Consider the following 13081-nt stretch of genomic DNA (forward strand, 5'->3'; position numbering starts at 1 on the left):
GGGGGGCATGGAGGCTCCAGTGCCGACACCCACGCAGGCCCCAGACCCCGGTGTAGGGGATCCTGCACATCAGGGACCCGTAGAGCCGGACCCTCATATGGATCCTTTACCCCCTGAGGCGTCGTCCTCATCCTCCCCAGATGAGGCGGTGGCGGGTACAACAGCCTCAGGCCCACCTCCAATAGACCTCCGTGCCCAACAAGACTTGTTGCGTAGGGTGGCACGGAACGTGGACCTACAGGCTGAGGAGATAGTGGAGGTGGAGGACCCGGTGGTGAGCATCTTCTCAGCTGATGCCCCATCCCGGGTGGCGTTGCCCATTCGTACGATCCAGGCTAACGCTAATGCCATATGGCAAACCCCAGCCTCCATCCCTCCCACTGCCAGAGGAGTAGAGAGGAAGTACTTTGTCCCCTCTAAAGACCATGAGTACCTCTATACACACCCTCCGCCGTGTTCACTGGTAGTCTCCTCAGTGAACACAAGAGAGCGTCATGGTCAGCAGGCAGCAGCGCCCAAATCAAAGGATGCCAAACGCTTCGATTTGTTTGGACGCAAGGTTTACTCAGGGGGGGTCTGCAGCAAACCAACAGGTGCTCTTGAGTCGGTACAATTACAACTCATGGAATTCCATGGGTAAATTTAAAGAGTTGGTCCCCCAGGACTCGAGGGAAGAGTTCGGGGCCCTAGTGGAGGAAGGTAAAAAGGTGGCTAGGACCTCCTTGCAGGCCTCCCTCAACATAGCGGACTCGGCTGCCAGGACACTAGTGCCTGGGATAGCCATGAGACGCGTCTCCTGGCTCCAGGTTTCGGGGTTACCGCCAGAACTGCAGCAGACCCTGCAAGATATGCCGTTTGAGGGCCAGGGGTTGTTCTCGGACAAGATGGACTCTCAGTTGCAGAGCCTCAAGGACTCCAGAACCATCATGCGCTCCCTGGGGATGCATGTCCCAGAACACCAGCGCAGGCCCTTTAGGCCCCAGCCACAAAGGTTCTACTCTCCTCCTCCTCATCCGAGACAGGACTTCCCCAGAAGGCGGGGAAGAGGTGGTAGACGCAGGTAGACTGGCCCCCAACCCGGTCAGAACCAAGGCCCTCCTAGACCACCTTCAGGACCTAGGCAAAACTTTTGAAGGTGCGCTTGAGGACGGCGTGCCAGCCACTACCCAGGATCCATTTCCTTTCTTTCGGGATCGCCTCTCCCGTTTCCACCGTGCTTGGTCCCTTATAACCTCGGACCATTGGGTCCTTCGCACGGTGGAGAGGGGATATGTTCTCCAGTTTTCTTCGTTCCCCCCCTCCCCGTCCCTCTTCAGGGACCCTTCTCACGAGCATCTCCTTACACAGGAGGTTTTAGGGCTCCTCTCTATGAGGGCCATAGAGGAGGTTCCCCCAGAGTTAAGGGGCAGGGGGTTTTACTCCCGCTACTTCCTGATCCCCAAAGCAAAAGGGGGTCTGCGACCCATTCTAGACTTACGCGGACTCAACAAATTCATAGTAAAGTTGAAGGTCCGCATGGTCTCATTGGGGACCATCATCCCTTCCCTGGATCCTGGAGACTGGTACGCCGCCCTGACAAGACGGAGGCACATTTTCATATAGCAATCTACCCCCCACACAGGCGCTTCCTTCGATTTCTAGTAAACAATGTGCACTACCAATTTGCCGTCCTTCCCTTTGGCTTGTCCGAGGCTCCGAGTGTGTTCACCAAATGCATGGCTGTCGTGGCAGCATACCTTCGTCGACAAAGGATACAGGTGTTCCCGTACCTAGATGACTGGCTGGTGCGCGGCCGCACCAGGGAGCAAGTTCAAGCTCACGTCTAGATAATACTACAAACATTCCACAACTTAGGCATTCTACTCAACAGAGAAAAGTCCACTCTGGAGCCAACCCAGAGAATAGAGTTTATTGGGGCAGTCTTAGACTCCAGACTCGCCCGAGCTCTTCTGCCAGACACTCGGTTTCACACCATCACAAACATCATCCAAGGACTCCAGGTCTTTCCGATCACCACAATAAGGACGTGCCTCGGCCTGTTGGGACACATGGCCTCTTGCACTTACGTAACCAGGCATGCCAGACTTCGGCTTCGCCCACTTCAGGCCTGGGTATCGTCGTTGTACTGTCCTTATCGGGACAGCCTGAAAATGGTGGTCACAATTCCGAACTCAGTCTTGACCTCTCTTACCTGGTGGCTGGATCACAAGGAGGTTTGCGCAGGAGTGCCATTTCACGCCCCACAACCCTCCCTAAACCTGGTCACGGACACTTCATCTGTAGGTTGGGGCGCTCACCTCGGGGAGCACCATACCCAGGCCCTGTGGACCGCATCCCAACTAGCTCTGCACATCAATGTTCGAGAGCTGATGGCAGTGCGCCTAGTCTGTCAGGCATTTCTCGGTCTCCTACATGGCCGTTGCGTGTCAGTCCTCACAGACAACACCACGGCCATGTTCTACATCAACAAGCAAGGAGGAGTCCGGTCATCTCTCCTACGCCAAGAGGTCATTCGCCTGTGGGAGTTCTGCATTGCCCACTCGATACACCTCATGGCATCGTTCCTCCCTGGAGTCCAGAACACTCTAGCGGACTGTCTCAGCAGATCCTTCCAGATGCACGAGTGGTCAATTCGCCCAGATATCATCCGTTCCATCTTCCAGAGGTGGGGATTTTCCTAGGTCGACCTGTTCGCCTCACGAGCCAACAGGAAGCGTCATGTGTTCTGCTCCCTCCAAGGGCGATCTCCGGGCTCCCTGTCAGACGCTTTCCTCCTATCGTGGAGAGACCAGCTGTTCTACGCTTTCCCTCCATTCCCACTAGTCCACAGGGTGCTGCTCAAGTTACGCAGAGACAAAGCACGTATGATTCTAGTCGCTCCAGCTTGGCCAAGACAGCACTGGTACACCACGCTTCTGGAGCTATCGGTACAAACTCCGATCACACTTCCCTTGTGCCCAGACTTGAACTCTCAGGACCACGGCCGACTCTGTCACCCCGACCTGCAATCGCTCCACCTTACAGCGTGGATGCTCCATGGCTGAATCGGACAGAGCTACGAGGCTCACATCCCGTGCAACAGATTCTGCTGGGAAGTAAAAGCCCTCTACACGGACCACTTACTTAGCAAAGTGGAAACGGTTCTCCTGTTGGTGCGAGCAGCGGGCCACGCCCCCCTTGCAGGCGTCTATTCCTCTTATACTTGAATATCTCCTATCCCTAAAACAGCAGGGCTTGGCGATATCTTCAGTCTGGGTTCACCTGGCAGCTATCTCGGTGTTCCACCCAGGAGAACACGCTTCCTCGGTCTTCTCTAACCCGATGGTCGTCAGATTCCTCAAGGGCTTAGACCGGCTATACCCACAGCAGCGCCAACCCGTTCCAGCGTGGGATCTTAACCTGGTTCTCTCCAAGCTCATGGGGCCCCCGTTCGAGCCATTTACCTATGCTCACTCCTTTACCTATCTTGGAAGACAGCCTTCCTTGTAGCCATCACTTCAGCAAGGCGTGTTTCTGAAATCAGGGCGCTCACGTCTGAGCCTCCATACACAGTCTTCCATAAAGACAAGGTGCAGCTTCGCCCCCACCCTGCCTTTCTTCCCAAGGTGGTGTCAGCTTTTCATGTGAACCAAGATATATTCCTCCCGGTCTTCCATCCTAAGCCGCACGCCACCCGTCAAGACCAGCGTATGCACTCATTGGACGTACGCAGTGCCCTTGCTTTCTATATTGAGCGTACGAAACCATTTAGGAAGACGACGCAACTCTTCGTTGCAGTGGCCGACCGGATGAAAGGCTTACCGGTTTCCTTGCAACGTCTCTCCTCTTGGATCACGTCCTGCATTCGTGCTTGCTACGACCTGGCCGGTGCCCCGCCGCCGCACCTCACCGCCCACTCCACGAGGGCCCAAGCCTCCTCGACTGCCTTCCTGGCTCATGTCCCGATCCAGGACATTTGTAGAGCAGCGGTTTGGTCATCGGTCCACACCTTCACCGCTCACTATGCATTTGTACAGCAGTCCAGAGACGTTTGCACACAGCGATGTCTCATTCCAACCCCACCGCCTAGGTAAGGCTTGGTAGTCATCTAATTGGAATCGATATGAGCAAGCACTCGAAGAAGAAAAAACGGTTACTCACCTTTGTAACTGTTGTTCTTCGAGATGTGTTGCTCATATCCATTCCAAACCCACCCCCCTTCCCCACTGTTGGAGTAGCCGGCAAGAAGGAACTGAGGGGGCGCTGGGTCGCCTGGGGTATATATCCAGCGCCATGAAGGTGCCACTCCAGGGGGCTCCACAGCCGACCCACCGGGTGTTGCTAGGGTAGAAAATTCTCCGATGATTGTGCACGCGGCGCGCGCACACCTAATTGGAATGGATATGAGCAACACATCTCGAAGAACAACAGTTACAAAGGTGAGTAACCGTTTTTTATCTCTACCCAGGTGCACAAGGAAAAAAAAATGTGGCGCTGGCTTAGATGAAGGATCATCATAAAACATTTGAAATGGAACATCTGCAGCTGATTTTTGGGGATGTTTAAAAGTATTTTTCTTAATAAGCTGCAGGTTTCCTATTTTGATTTTGAAAAATGAAAGAGGCAGGGTGTCCCTCACTCCTTTCTATCACCAGGCCTTTGCTGTATTTACTAGGAAGAGCTGGAAGACAGAAGAATTATTGACTATACCAAATGCTGATCTAGTATGGGCTAGTGTATACAGTGCTTTTCATCCATAGATCTCAAAGTGCTGTACAAAGGGAGGTCAGCATCATTAGCCCCATATTACTCACATACAGCTAACTGGTTGTGGGAGTGGGTGAGCAGGCTATTTTGGGGGGCTGGGAAGATGGTTTGTTCTACCTGTTTATGATGTGTCAGGAAAAGGGTCTGGAGCTAAAGGATCTGCCACTCTGTGGATCCACATGTCCTTCCACCTGCAGGGAGCAGAAGGGAGTAGTGGCTGTGGACCAGCTCCGTAGGCAAGCAGAGAATGATTCCTCCTGCATCCTGCTTGCTTCTGTGCCGTTCTCCTGTATCCAGCTGAGCTCCCTAGGCTGGTCAGGCACTGGGGAGAGGTCCTGGAGCAAATCATATGCTTTTGGGGTTTTTTGCTTTGGTTTGTGTGCATTTTGTCTCACTGCATGAAAAGACTACCTTCCTCACTGTTCTGCTCATCCTGGATGAAGAGTCTGGACCTGATCCCAGAGCCTTTACTCTTGCAAATAATCTAGTTGAAGTGATCAGGTCTTTTCTTATAAGTAATGGCTACAAGCAATCCAGTGCTATACATAATCTTTATCCAGACAGCCATCCAGGCTTTTTCACCCGTTAAAAATAATGTCACTGGTTAATCTTTTCACTCAAGATTTTGGCACATCTCCCTGAGGTTCCCAGCAAAATTGTCACTGAGGCATAATAAAACGCACAGATTTTCATTGCCTCCGAGCTCTGAGCCAAGATCCTCAAACACGGGGCACGACTTATTTCGCTGCTCTGGCCTCAGTGCTGCCTTCTAACATGGGCCCAAGACTGGAATTTCCTTGATCTTCCACTAAGAATGAATCCCTTATCTGGCATTGCCTGGCACTGGTTAAATTGAAAGTGGCAGTGAAGAGCAAACCAGTACAGTCTATTCAGGCACAATAGCCATAGTGACAATGCAGGAAGAACTCCCCTCAGTGCCTATTCTTCGTTTGGCATAGTAACCACTGGCACCAATTCCAGACCTATCCTCTGCTGCCAATGTCTGTCTTGGCACAGCAAGTCCTTACAGATGCCTGTGAAGGTAAAAGTAGGAAGAGAGAGAATCTCTCTGTAAGACGGGCATAAGAAAAAGAGGAAGTGCCGTCCTTCTCCTTTGTACTCTGACCCATGAAGGTCATGGATTAGGAGATGTATAGAACCCTGCTGCATCATAGCTAGGAAACCAATACCCCCTGGTTTAAACACCATTCCATGGGAGCTATCACAGCCTCAGTGGCCTGGCTTAGGCGGGTGCCCCGTGGTAGAGATAAACAAAGCAACTTCAGGTACGCTGCACACTTTCATCACATGCTGCTCCTTGGATGCCCAGTTTGGAAGAGCAGATTTAAATTTTATTAGAGAATATTTAAAAAATAAACGATACAGAAAATTTGAAGCGTCAGTTATTGGTCATTGGGGGTAACATACAGAGTGTAGGGGTATGTTGGTGTTTTGGGGTTGGGCAGCACACATAGTATATACAGACTGCAATGTCCCCAATGAGGGGTGGGTAACCGGTGCTACAGCCCCTATTTAGCTAAGAACTCCTCAGCCACCATCCCTCAGGTGGAGCATTGGCTCTTGAAAAAGAAAGGTTATGTACTATAAGTGTTGTTTAAGAGTTGCCCCTGTGTATTCACACTAGCCGCCCACCTTCCCCTCAGAGTCAGAGTTCTAGATAAGCTCTGCAGTCTAGGCAGAAGGAACTGAGGCTGTCAGGCGATGACAGAACTTAAATTGCTGGGGAATTTCTTTTAAACATCAGAACTAGGGTAGCTCCAACTTCAAAACTTATTTAAAATTTAAGATAAAAAGCCAAGTGTGAATTTGACTTGTCAACATAAAGGGCAGGAACAAAATTGTTGTTCACAAAATTATGGATGTGAAAACATGTCAGTATTTCCCCCGTGTAGTAAACTGAAAAATAGTCTACTCAAAAGTGCTGCTGTGAGTGGAATTCCAAGTTTCATAATATAAAATGTTCATAGTTCCTCATATAAAAGCATGAAGTCCCTTTGGAGGTGATACTACGTGTTAAGGAAATGATTGTAATACTTTTTTTAGAAGCTTGAATAACAATGGAATACAAAAATAAGTGTTAGCTGAAGCCAGTTGACTGAATGGTGTTTAACTGTTTGATAATACTGAGGCTCTCAGCTACTTAACACTTCAACCAACTCGTTCATTTTTAAATAAGCATTTTTTATAGTTGGAAAAATCTACAAACGTGAGCTTCTTCAAGCATTTTGTAATAGTAATTGCTACAGATTAGCCCACTGTATGGAAGTGTGTTCCAGAATAAGACATTACACATCTAATACCTTTAACCCATAAAAGCACTCTCAGAACTTCTAGTTCAGTTTTTAATTTTTTTTTTCCTGTGTAAACATACTGCTTGGTTAATAGCAAATCCACCCACTGAATCAAATTCTTCTGTAATGCAGCTCTACTTAATTCAATACCAGAGATGAATTTGGCCTCAATGAAAAGATGGCTGCACCAATGTTAGCTTGCAAATCATCAAACTTTCTATTAGAGCTGCAGAACCTGAAGACTAGTTGTAAGGATTAGAACTAACAGATTTCCTAGATAAATTGGATTTACTACATGCTTGCTTTCTGTTTAACACCAGTGTGCCAGATCATTATGAGATGACCAAAAGTAACTCACGTGGTACAAACTCTTAAGCAAGATCTTGACACCAACTGGAGGTTTATATTCCCACGCATGTTTTCAGACAATCCACCAATACTCAGTGTAGCTGATGATCCTGTCACACTACCTAATTCACTGTTCCTGTGACAGTAAGAGCTATTAGGGTAGATGACTGCCTTTGTCACACTGAAACAAGATAAACAATAGATCTTATCTAGTATGACAAAACTGACTAATGTGCAGGGATTAATCACTTGGGCATATCTCAGCTTTTCTGATGTTAATCCTAATGGAAAAATTCCCTGTGTGAATTGGAATTAGAGTGAATTTACCACCCCCTGTACATGAGGAAGCTTTAGGTATATCCCTCTATCTTAAATCACAGCTCATTTGTGGTCAGATCTGTGTGCACCGAAGGCTAGGAGTGGGCAATGTGTGAACTTTTCAAAATACAATTCATTTAGATGGGGATACAGGAATCTTCTCAGTAGCAAGGATCATGGGTATAATCCTCTCAATGTGAAAAATGCCAAATTAAGACTATTCGTTATACACCTTGAAGCATGCCATTTGCAATCATATTGACCGTCACACCATGTGTGTGCCTCTCTGCTAAATGAAAATGCAGTTTTACTTTGAGAAGAGACTGTACACAAAAAATGTCACATTTGTAATCAGCAGTTCCATTCTATTAGTGTATTCACCGATCACACCTATTTACCCTAGTGACACAAATGGATTGTTCCAGTCCTTTGCTCCAACAACTCAAAACATGTGAGCTGGATTCTGTTCTTCTTATGCATCACCCATTAAATCAGCATCACCCTGTTCCAATCAGTTATACCTGTGCAAGCTGCTGAAAGCACTAATGGCATACCCAGAATACAATGGGATTGCAGATGTCGCTGGGGCCCAATTTGGCCTGCAGAACCTTTATTTCTTGTGATGATAGGCAAGAAGGAAAGAAGCTTAACATTCAGCGTGAAGGTTGAGAATGTAAGAGGCTCAGTTAAAAAGAAAACCTCTCATTTGATAAGCACTGAGGGTTATGTGGAAACCTGCAATGCCATTATTTCAATGAACAACCTCACTTTAATGTACGGTGGATTATATTATAAATATATACACATAATTTTGTCATAAAAACACATCAATACTGTTAATCCATTTAAACTGAATAGTCCCTTCAGTAGACATAAAACAAACGTATTTCCTACCAATGCTAAAATATTCTGGTATGTATTATTACATTGTTCTGGAATGACAAAACATTTGAAACTGGCAAAGTTATTTTCATCGCTGATAATGTATGCACTTTTTTAAGAGAACACAGTGAGATCTAATTTTATTTTAATTTTCTTTGTATATTTTATCACCCTATAAAAAGAGCCCAAGCTCAATGTTCAACATCTCTCAAACAGAGAGTGTTACTGCTGCTGGAAGCCATGAGAGCACCACTGCGGCCAACAGCAAGATCAACCCTCCATCCCTAATCAGATGTTTTATAGTATAGATTCTGAGCTTTCTTCCATGTCCCTGGGCTTTAAACCACTCAACTACTTCGGTCAGACTAAACTGCTCCGGTTTGTACCCCAGCTCTTTCCTGGCCTTTTCCATGCTGAAATAATGTGTGACGCCGGTTTTGTAAACCTCGGTGCGAGTGAGAAGAGGCTGAAAATTATAAAGACGGCCTACAAGAAAATGGACTATTTCGGTTAGGAATGCAGAAAAATATACAAAGGAGAGAGGAAGACGAATAGTTGGGAATTGGTAACCCAAGCCTTCAACTAAAGGTCGGAAAAATTCAAAGTTGTTTATTGGCCTGCCATCTGAAATGAAGTAAGCTTGGCCAGCAGCTATGTGCCGTTTGGCGGCTTTGAGTGCCTCTGAAGCAAGGATATGAGCCTGAACTAGATTATCTACATGGACAAATTCTACTAAACTCAGAGGGTCTCCATATACAAATTTAAACAATCCCCTTTCAACATAGCTAACTATTCTTGGAAGATGCCTTTGCTCTCCGGGCCCATAGATGCCTGCTGGTCGGAGAGCACAAGTCCTTAACACACCTTTCCCTTCTCCAAGCTCAGTGGCATTTGCCTGCAGCACTTTCATCTCAGCTAAAGACTTGGTCCGGGAGTAGTGATCAGGATGAAGGTGAAGTGGTAGATAAGGCAGAGATTCATCCCCATTTTCTATAACTTGGCCCCCAAAGACTACATTGTATGTACTTGTATAAACCAGACTTGGCACTCCTGCTTTCCTGCAAGCCTGGATGATATTTTCTGTTCCTCTCACATTAACGTCTTCTATAAGTTTTCGGTTCAGCTGCTCCCTGCCAGACATTCCATAGGAAGCAATATGGAATACACAGATTACATCTCTGAGAGCTTTTTCCACTTCAGAGAGACAGCAGACATCCCCCTGTATGAACTTCACTCCCTCTGGCACAGCTTGGACCGGCTTCAGGACATCAAAGAGAATGACATCAACTCCCTTTTTGTATAGGGCACAACCTAAACTAAAACGAAACCATATGTTACTACTATACATATTGTAATGATACATGAAACATTTCACCTATGAGTAGAAGAAACTTGTAAATTATTTCAGTGCTGAATTCTTGCTGGTCAGAGTTGTCTGAGGGTAGGTCTACATTGAGTACTTACATTGGCATAGCTATGTCTCTCAGGATCCGTGAAAAATCCACACCTCTGGAGACATAGTTATGCTGACCTCACCTCTGCCCAAACACGATAAATCAGGTACTCATTTTGCAGATGGTGAACTAGAGGTAGCCTTTCAATATGAGAGCAAGTGAGGCTCAATCCCATGATCTTTAGCATTGTATTTGAGGCACTGGAATCACTAAAAGAAACACAGAGCCCTGTGATACCATATTTACAGACTCACTTCACTAAAAAGATCTGCACTGTAAAGTGTTTGCTACTATATTTAATGTAAACTAAAGTTAATATTTTATGCACTAACCGGAAACCAAAGTAACCACCTCCTCCTGTAATAAGGACCATTTCCTTGGTCACATTTTCTAAGTGCATCCTTTTTCTTTTAGCAATACTTTATTTGAGCAAATTGACCTGTAGATTAAAAAAAAAAAAGGCATGACAAAACTGCATAATTAAAAATAATTTTCACTGCATTTTAACATCTCCACATATTTAGCCATTCTAAGTTATATGTTTGTGCTTTCATTTTAGGAGACTGACTGCATCATCTGCTAAGTAATGCAGGACTAGATCCCATCCCTAAAGTCATATACAAATAAATAACAAAAAGACCACATTGTGAATATGACAATTACTAATATACTCACTACTAATAGCCAAATAAGCAAGAGAGTTATCAGTTTTCATTAATTAGGCCATATTCTGATGTTACACGGGTGTGTATGGAATAATTCAATTAAACTCACTACAAAACTACACGGTACTATAGAAATGCCACTAATTCATACACTGAATAAATTTGCATAACAATTCTGTATCAAATATCCATGTACCTGAAGCTTTATCAGTGTACTGAGCTAATACACCAAGTACTCATATATATATATTTGTATGTGTATCGCTTTACATAGAAATGGCACCGTGGTCTATTCTTGATTACTCATTCCCTACCTAAACTATTATACCTGTCAAAGTATTATGTGTATATTTCACCTGTATACTTACATGTAAATATCCCTAAAATACTCAGAGAGTGGGAAAACAAAGGGCCTGCATTAGACAGTATGCTTCCTTGGCCCCAATTCTGCAATCATTTCAGCACAGCATAGGTTTATACACATTCCCACTAAAGTCCACAGGCCTACTCATGCACATAAACCTATACAAATGCCTAAGTCTACATAAGATTTGCAGGCTTTTTTATTTGCTGGGACACAACCTTCACAACATGTGTATCCAGATACGTATGCTACCTATGAAGCCGGCCAATAGAATGCATTCAGTGGAACAGAGGAGGAGAGCTGTGGATGACACTGAGGGTTTGTCTACACTTAATGGAGCTGATCAATGCATCGGCGGTCGATTTAGCGAGTTTAATAAAAACCTGCTAAATCGACTGCCGATTGCTCTCCTGTCTACTCCTGTATTCCACCTGATCGAGAAGAGTAAGGGGAGTCGACGTTGTGTAGTGTGCACCCTGTGGTAAGTAGATCTAAGCTACGTCGATTTGAGTTACGCTATTCATGTAACTCATACTGCGTAGCTTAGATCGACTTTTCCCTTTGGTGTAGACAAGGCCTTAGGCTTTGTCTGCACTAGCACTTTTTGTCGGTCAAACTTTTGTCAGTCAGGGTGTGCAAAAACCAACCCCCTCACCGACATAAGTTTCACCAACAAAAGTGCCAGTGCAGACAGCACTACATTGGCAGGAGACGCTCTCCTGCGGACAGAGCTAAGGCTGCTGGTTGGGAATGGTTTAATTATGCCGGCAGGAGAGCAAAGAGTGGCTATCGACAGGGGAGACCTTACAGTGGCACCGTTGTAGCGATACAGCTGCGCCGCTGTTAGGGCCGTAGTGTAGACGCTACCTTTGTTTAGCTGCTGGGGATTTGAGAAACAAGGCGGATGAGGGAATCTCTTTTATTGGACTCGCTTCTGCCGGGACGTGAGACAAGCGTTCACAACCTGCCGTACCTGCTAGGCCAGCTCTGCCCGTGACATGCCCTGATCCCTTCCCCCGGCGGGGAGTCAGTAATAGGCCAGGGCAGATCCGCTCTGACTGCCACGCAGTCACCTGCCTAGGGAGCGGCCCCTAACGCCAGGGCTGCCGGTTCAGTACCCCCGCCCCCCCGGCCTGGCCGGGGGGGGGCGCGGTTTGCAAAGCGCCCGGACTCTCCCCCCCCCCCCCCTCGGTGCAACGGGAGCAGGGCGCACAAGGCACAGCGATGCCCAGGGGCAGACGCCGGGAGCAGGCACAGCTCCGGCCCTGCCTGGGGCTCCCTACACGCGGGGCCTGCGGACCCCTCGGCACCAGCTTGCACCCCCCGGGGACGCTAACGATGCAGCCCCTCTACCCCGCCCCCCCCTTACCTCTCCTCCCAGCAGCTCCAGCCGGTTCTGGGCTCGCTCCCTCTCAGCCCTGCCCCGCCCGCCCGCGGGGTGAGCTGCTTCCGGAGGCTGCCCGAGGAGAGCCCGTGCTGCTCCCATCACCGCCCTATCCCCATCCACCCGCGCGCAGCCCTTGCCGCGGGACAGGCGCGGAGCAATCGCGCGTGTCCGGGCCACCGTAGCCGGCGGAGCAGAGCATGGATTGTAATGAACTGCATGGCTTTCCGTAGGCCGGGTCCGAAAGCCTTCTGGGAGTCCGTACAACACCATGGCGGCGGTCGCGTAGTCACGAGCAGCGTTTGCGCAGCAAGAAGGCGGGCCCTTGAAGCGCAGCTGCAGGTTCCGTACAACAAGATGGCGGTTCCCAGCGTGCCTTGAGCGGGAATTGCGGGGCCATGGCGGGGAATCTGAAGGCGAGCGAGCTGCGCTCTGTGCTGCGGAGGTTGGACGCGGCCAACCGGGCTCTGGGTAAGGGAGGCCGCCCTAGTTAGTCGGGGGTTGGCAATGGGTAGTCGCGGGGCTGCTGGCCATCCCATCTTTCATTCCATCAGCCCCCGTCCCGCCCCATGGCTGAGCCCCGGACTCCGACGGCCCGGTGCCCACGC

The 13081-nt window shown here is 48.1% G+C and overlaps 1 protein-coding gene across 1 annotated transcript; it reads right to left on the reverse strand.

Moving 5' to 3' along the window:
* Positions 1 to 6042: 6042 nt before the first annotated feature.
* On the reverse strand, positions 6043 to 12784 carry SDR42E1 (short chain dehydrogenase/reductase family 42E, member 1). The gene is made up of 3 exons (XM_005292309.4): positions 12459 to 12784; positions 10393 to 10499; positions 6043 to 9922 (listed from the first exon to the last, which is right to left on the reverse strand). Exons 2-3 carry the CDS (start codon positions 10458 to 10460, stop codon positions 8815 to 8817), a joined length of 1176 nt encoding a protein of 391 aa, XP_005292366.1. The 5' UTR covers positions 10461 to 10499; positions 12459 to 12784; the 3' UTR covers positions 6043 to 8814.
* Positions 12785 to 13081: the final 297 nt, after the last annotated feature.

This window comes from Chrysemys picta, chromosome 14 (assembly GCF_011386835.1).
Source record: "Chrysemys picta bellii isolate R12L10 chromosome 14, ASM1138683v2, whole genome shotgun sequence".
Classification (NCBI taxonomy): domain Eukaryota; kingdom Metazoa; phylum Chordata; order Testudines; family Emydidae; genus Chrysemys; species Chrysemys picta.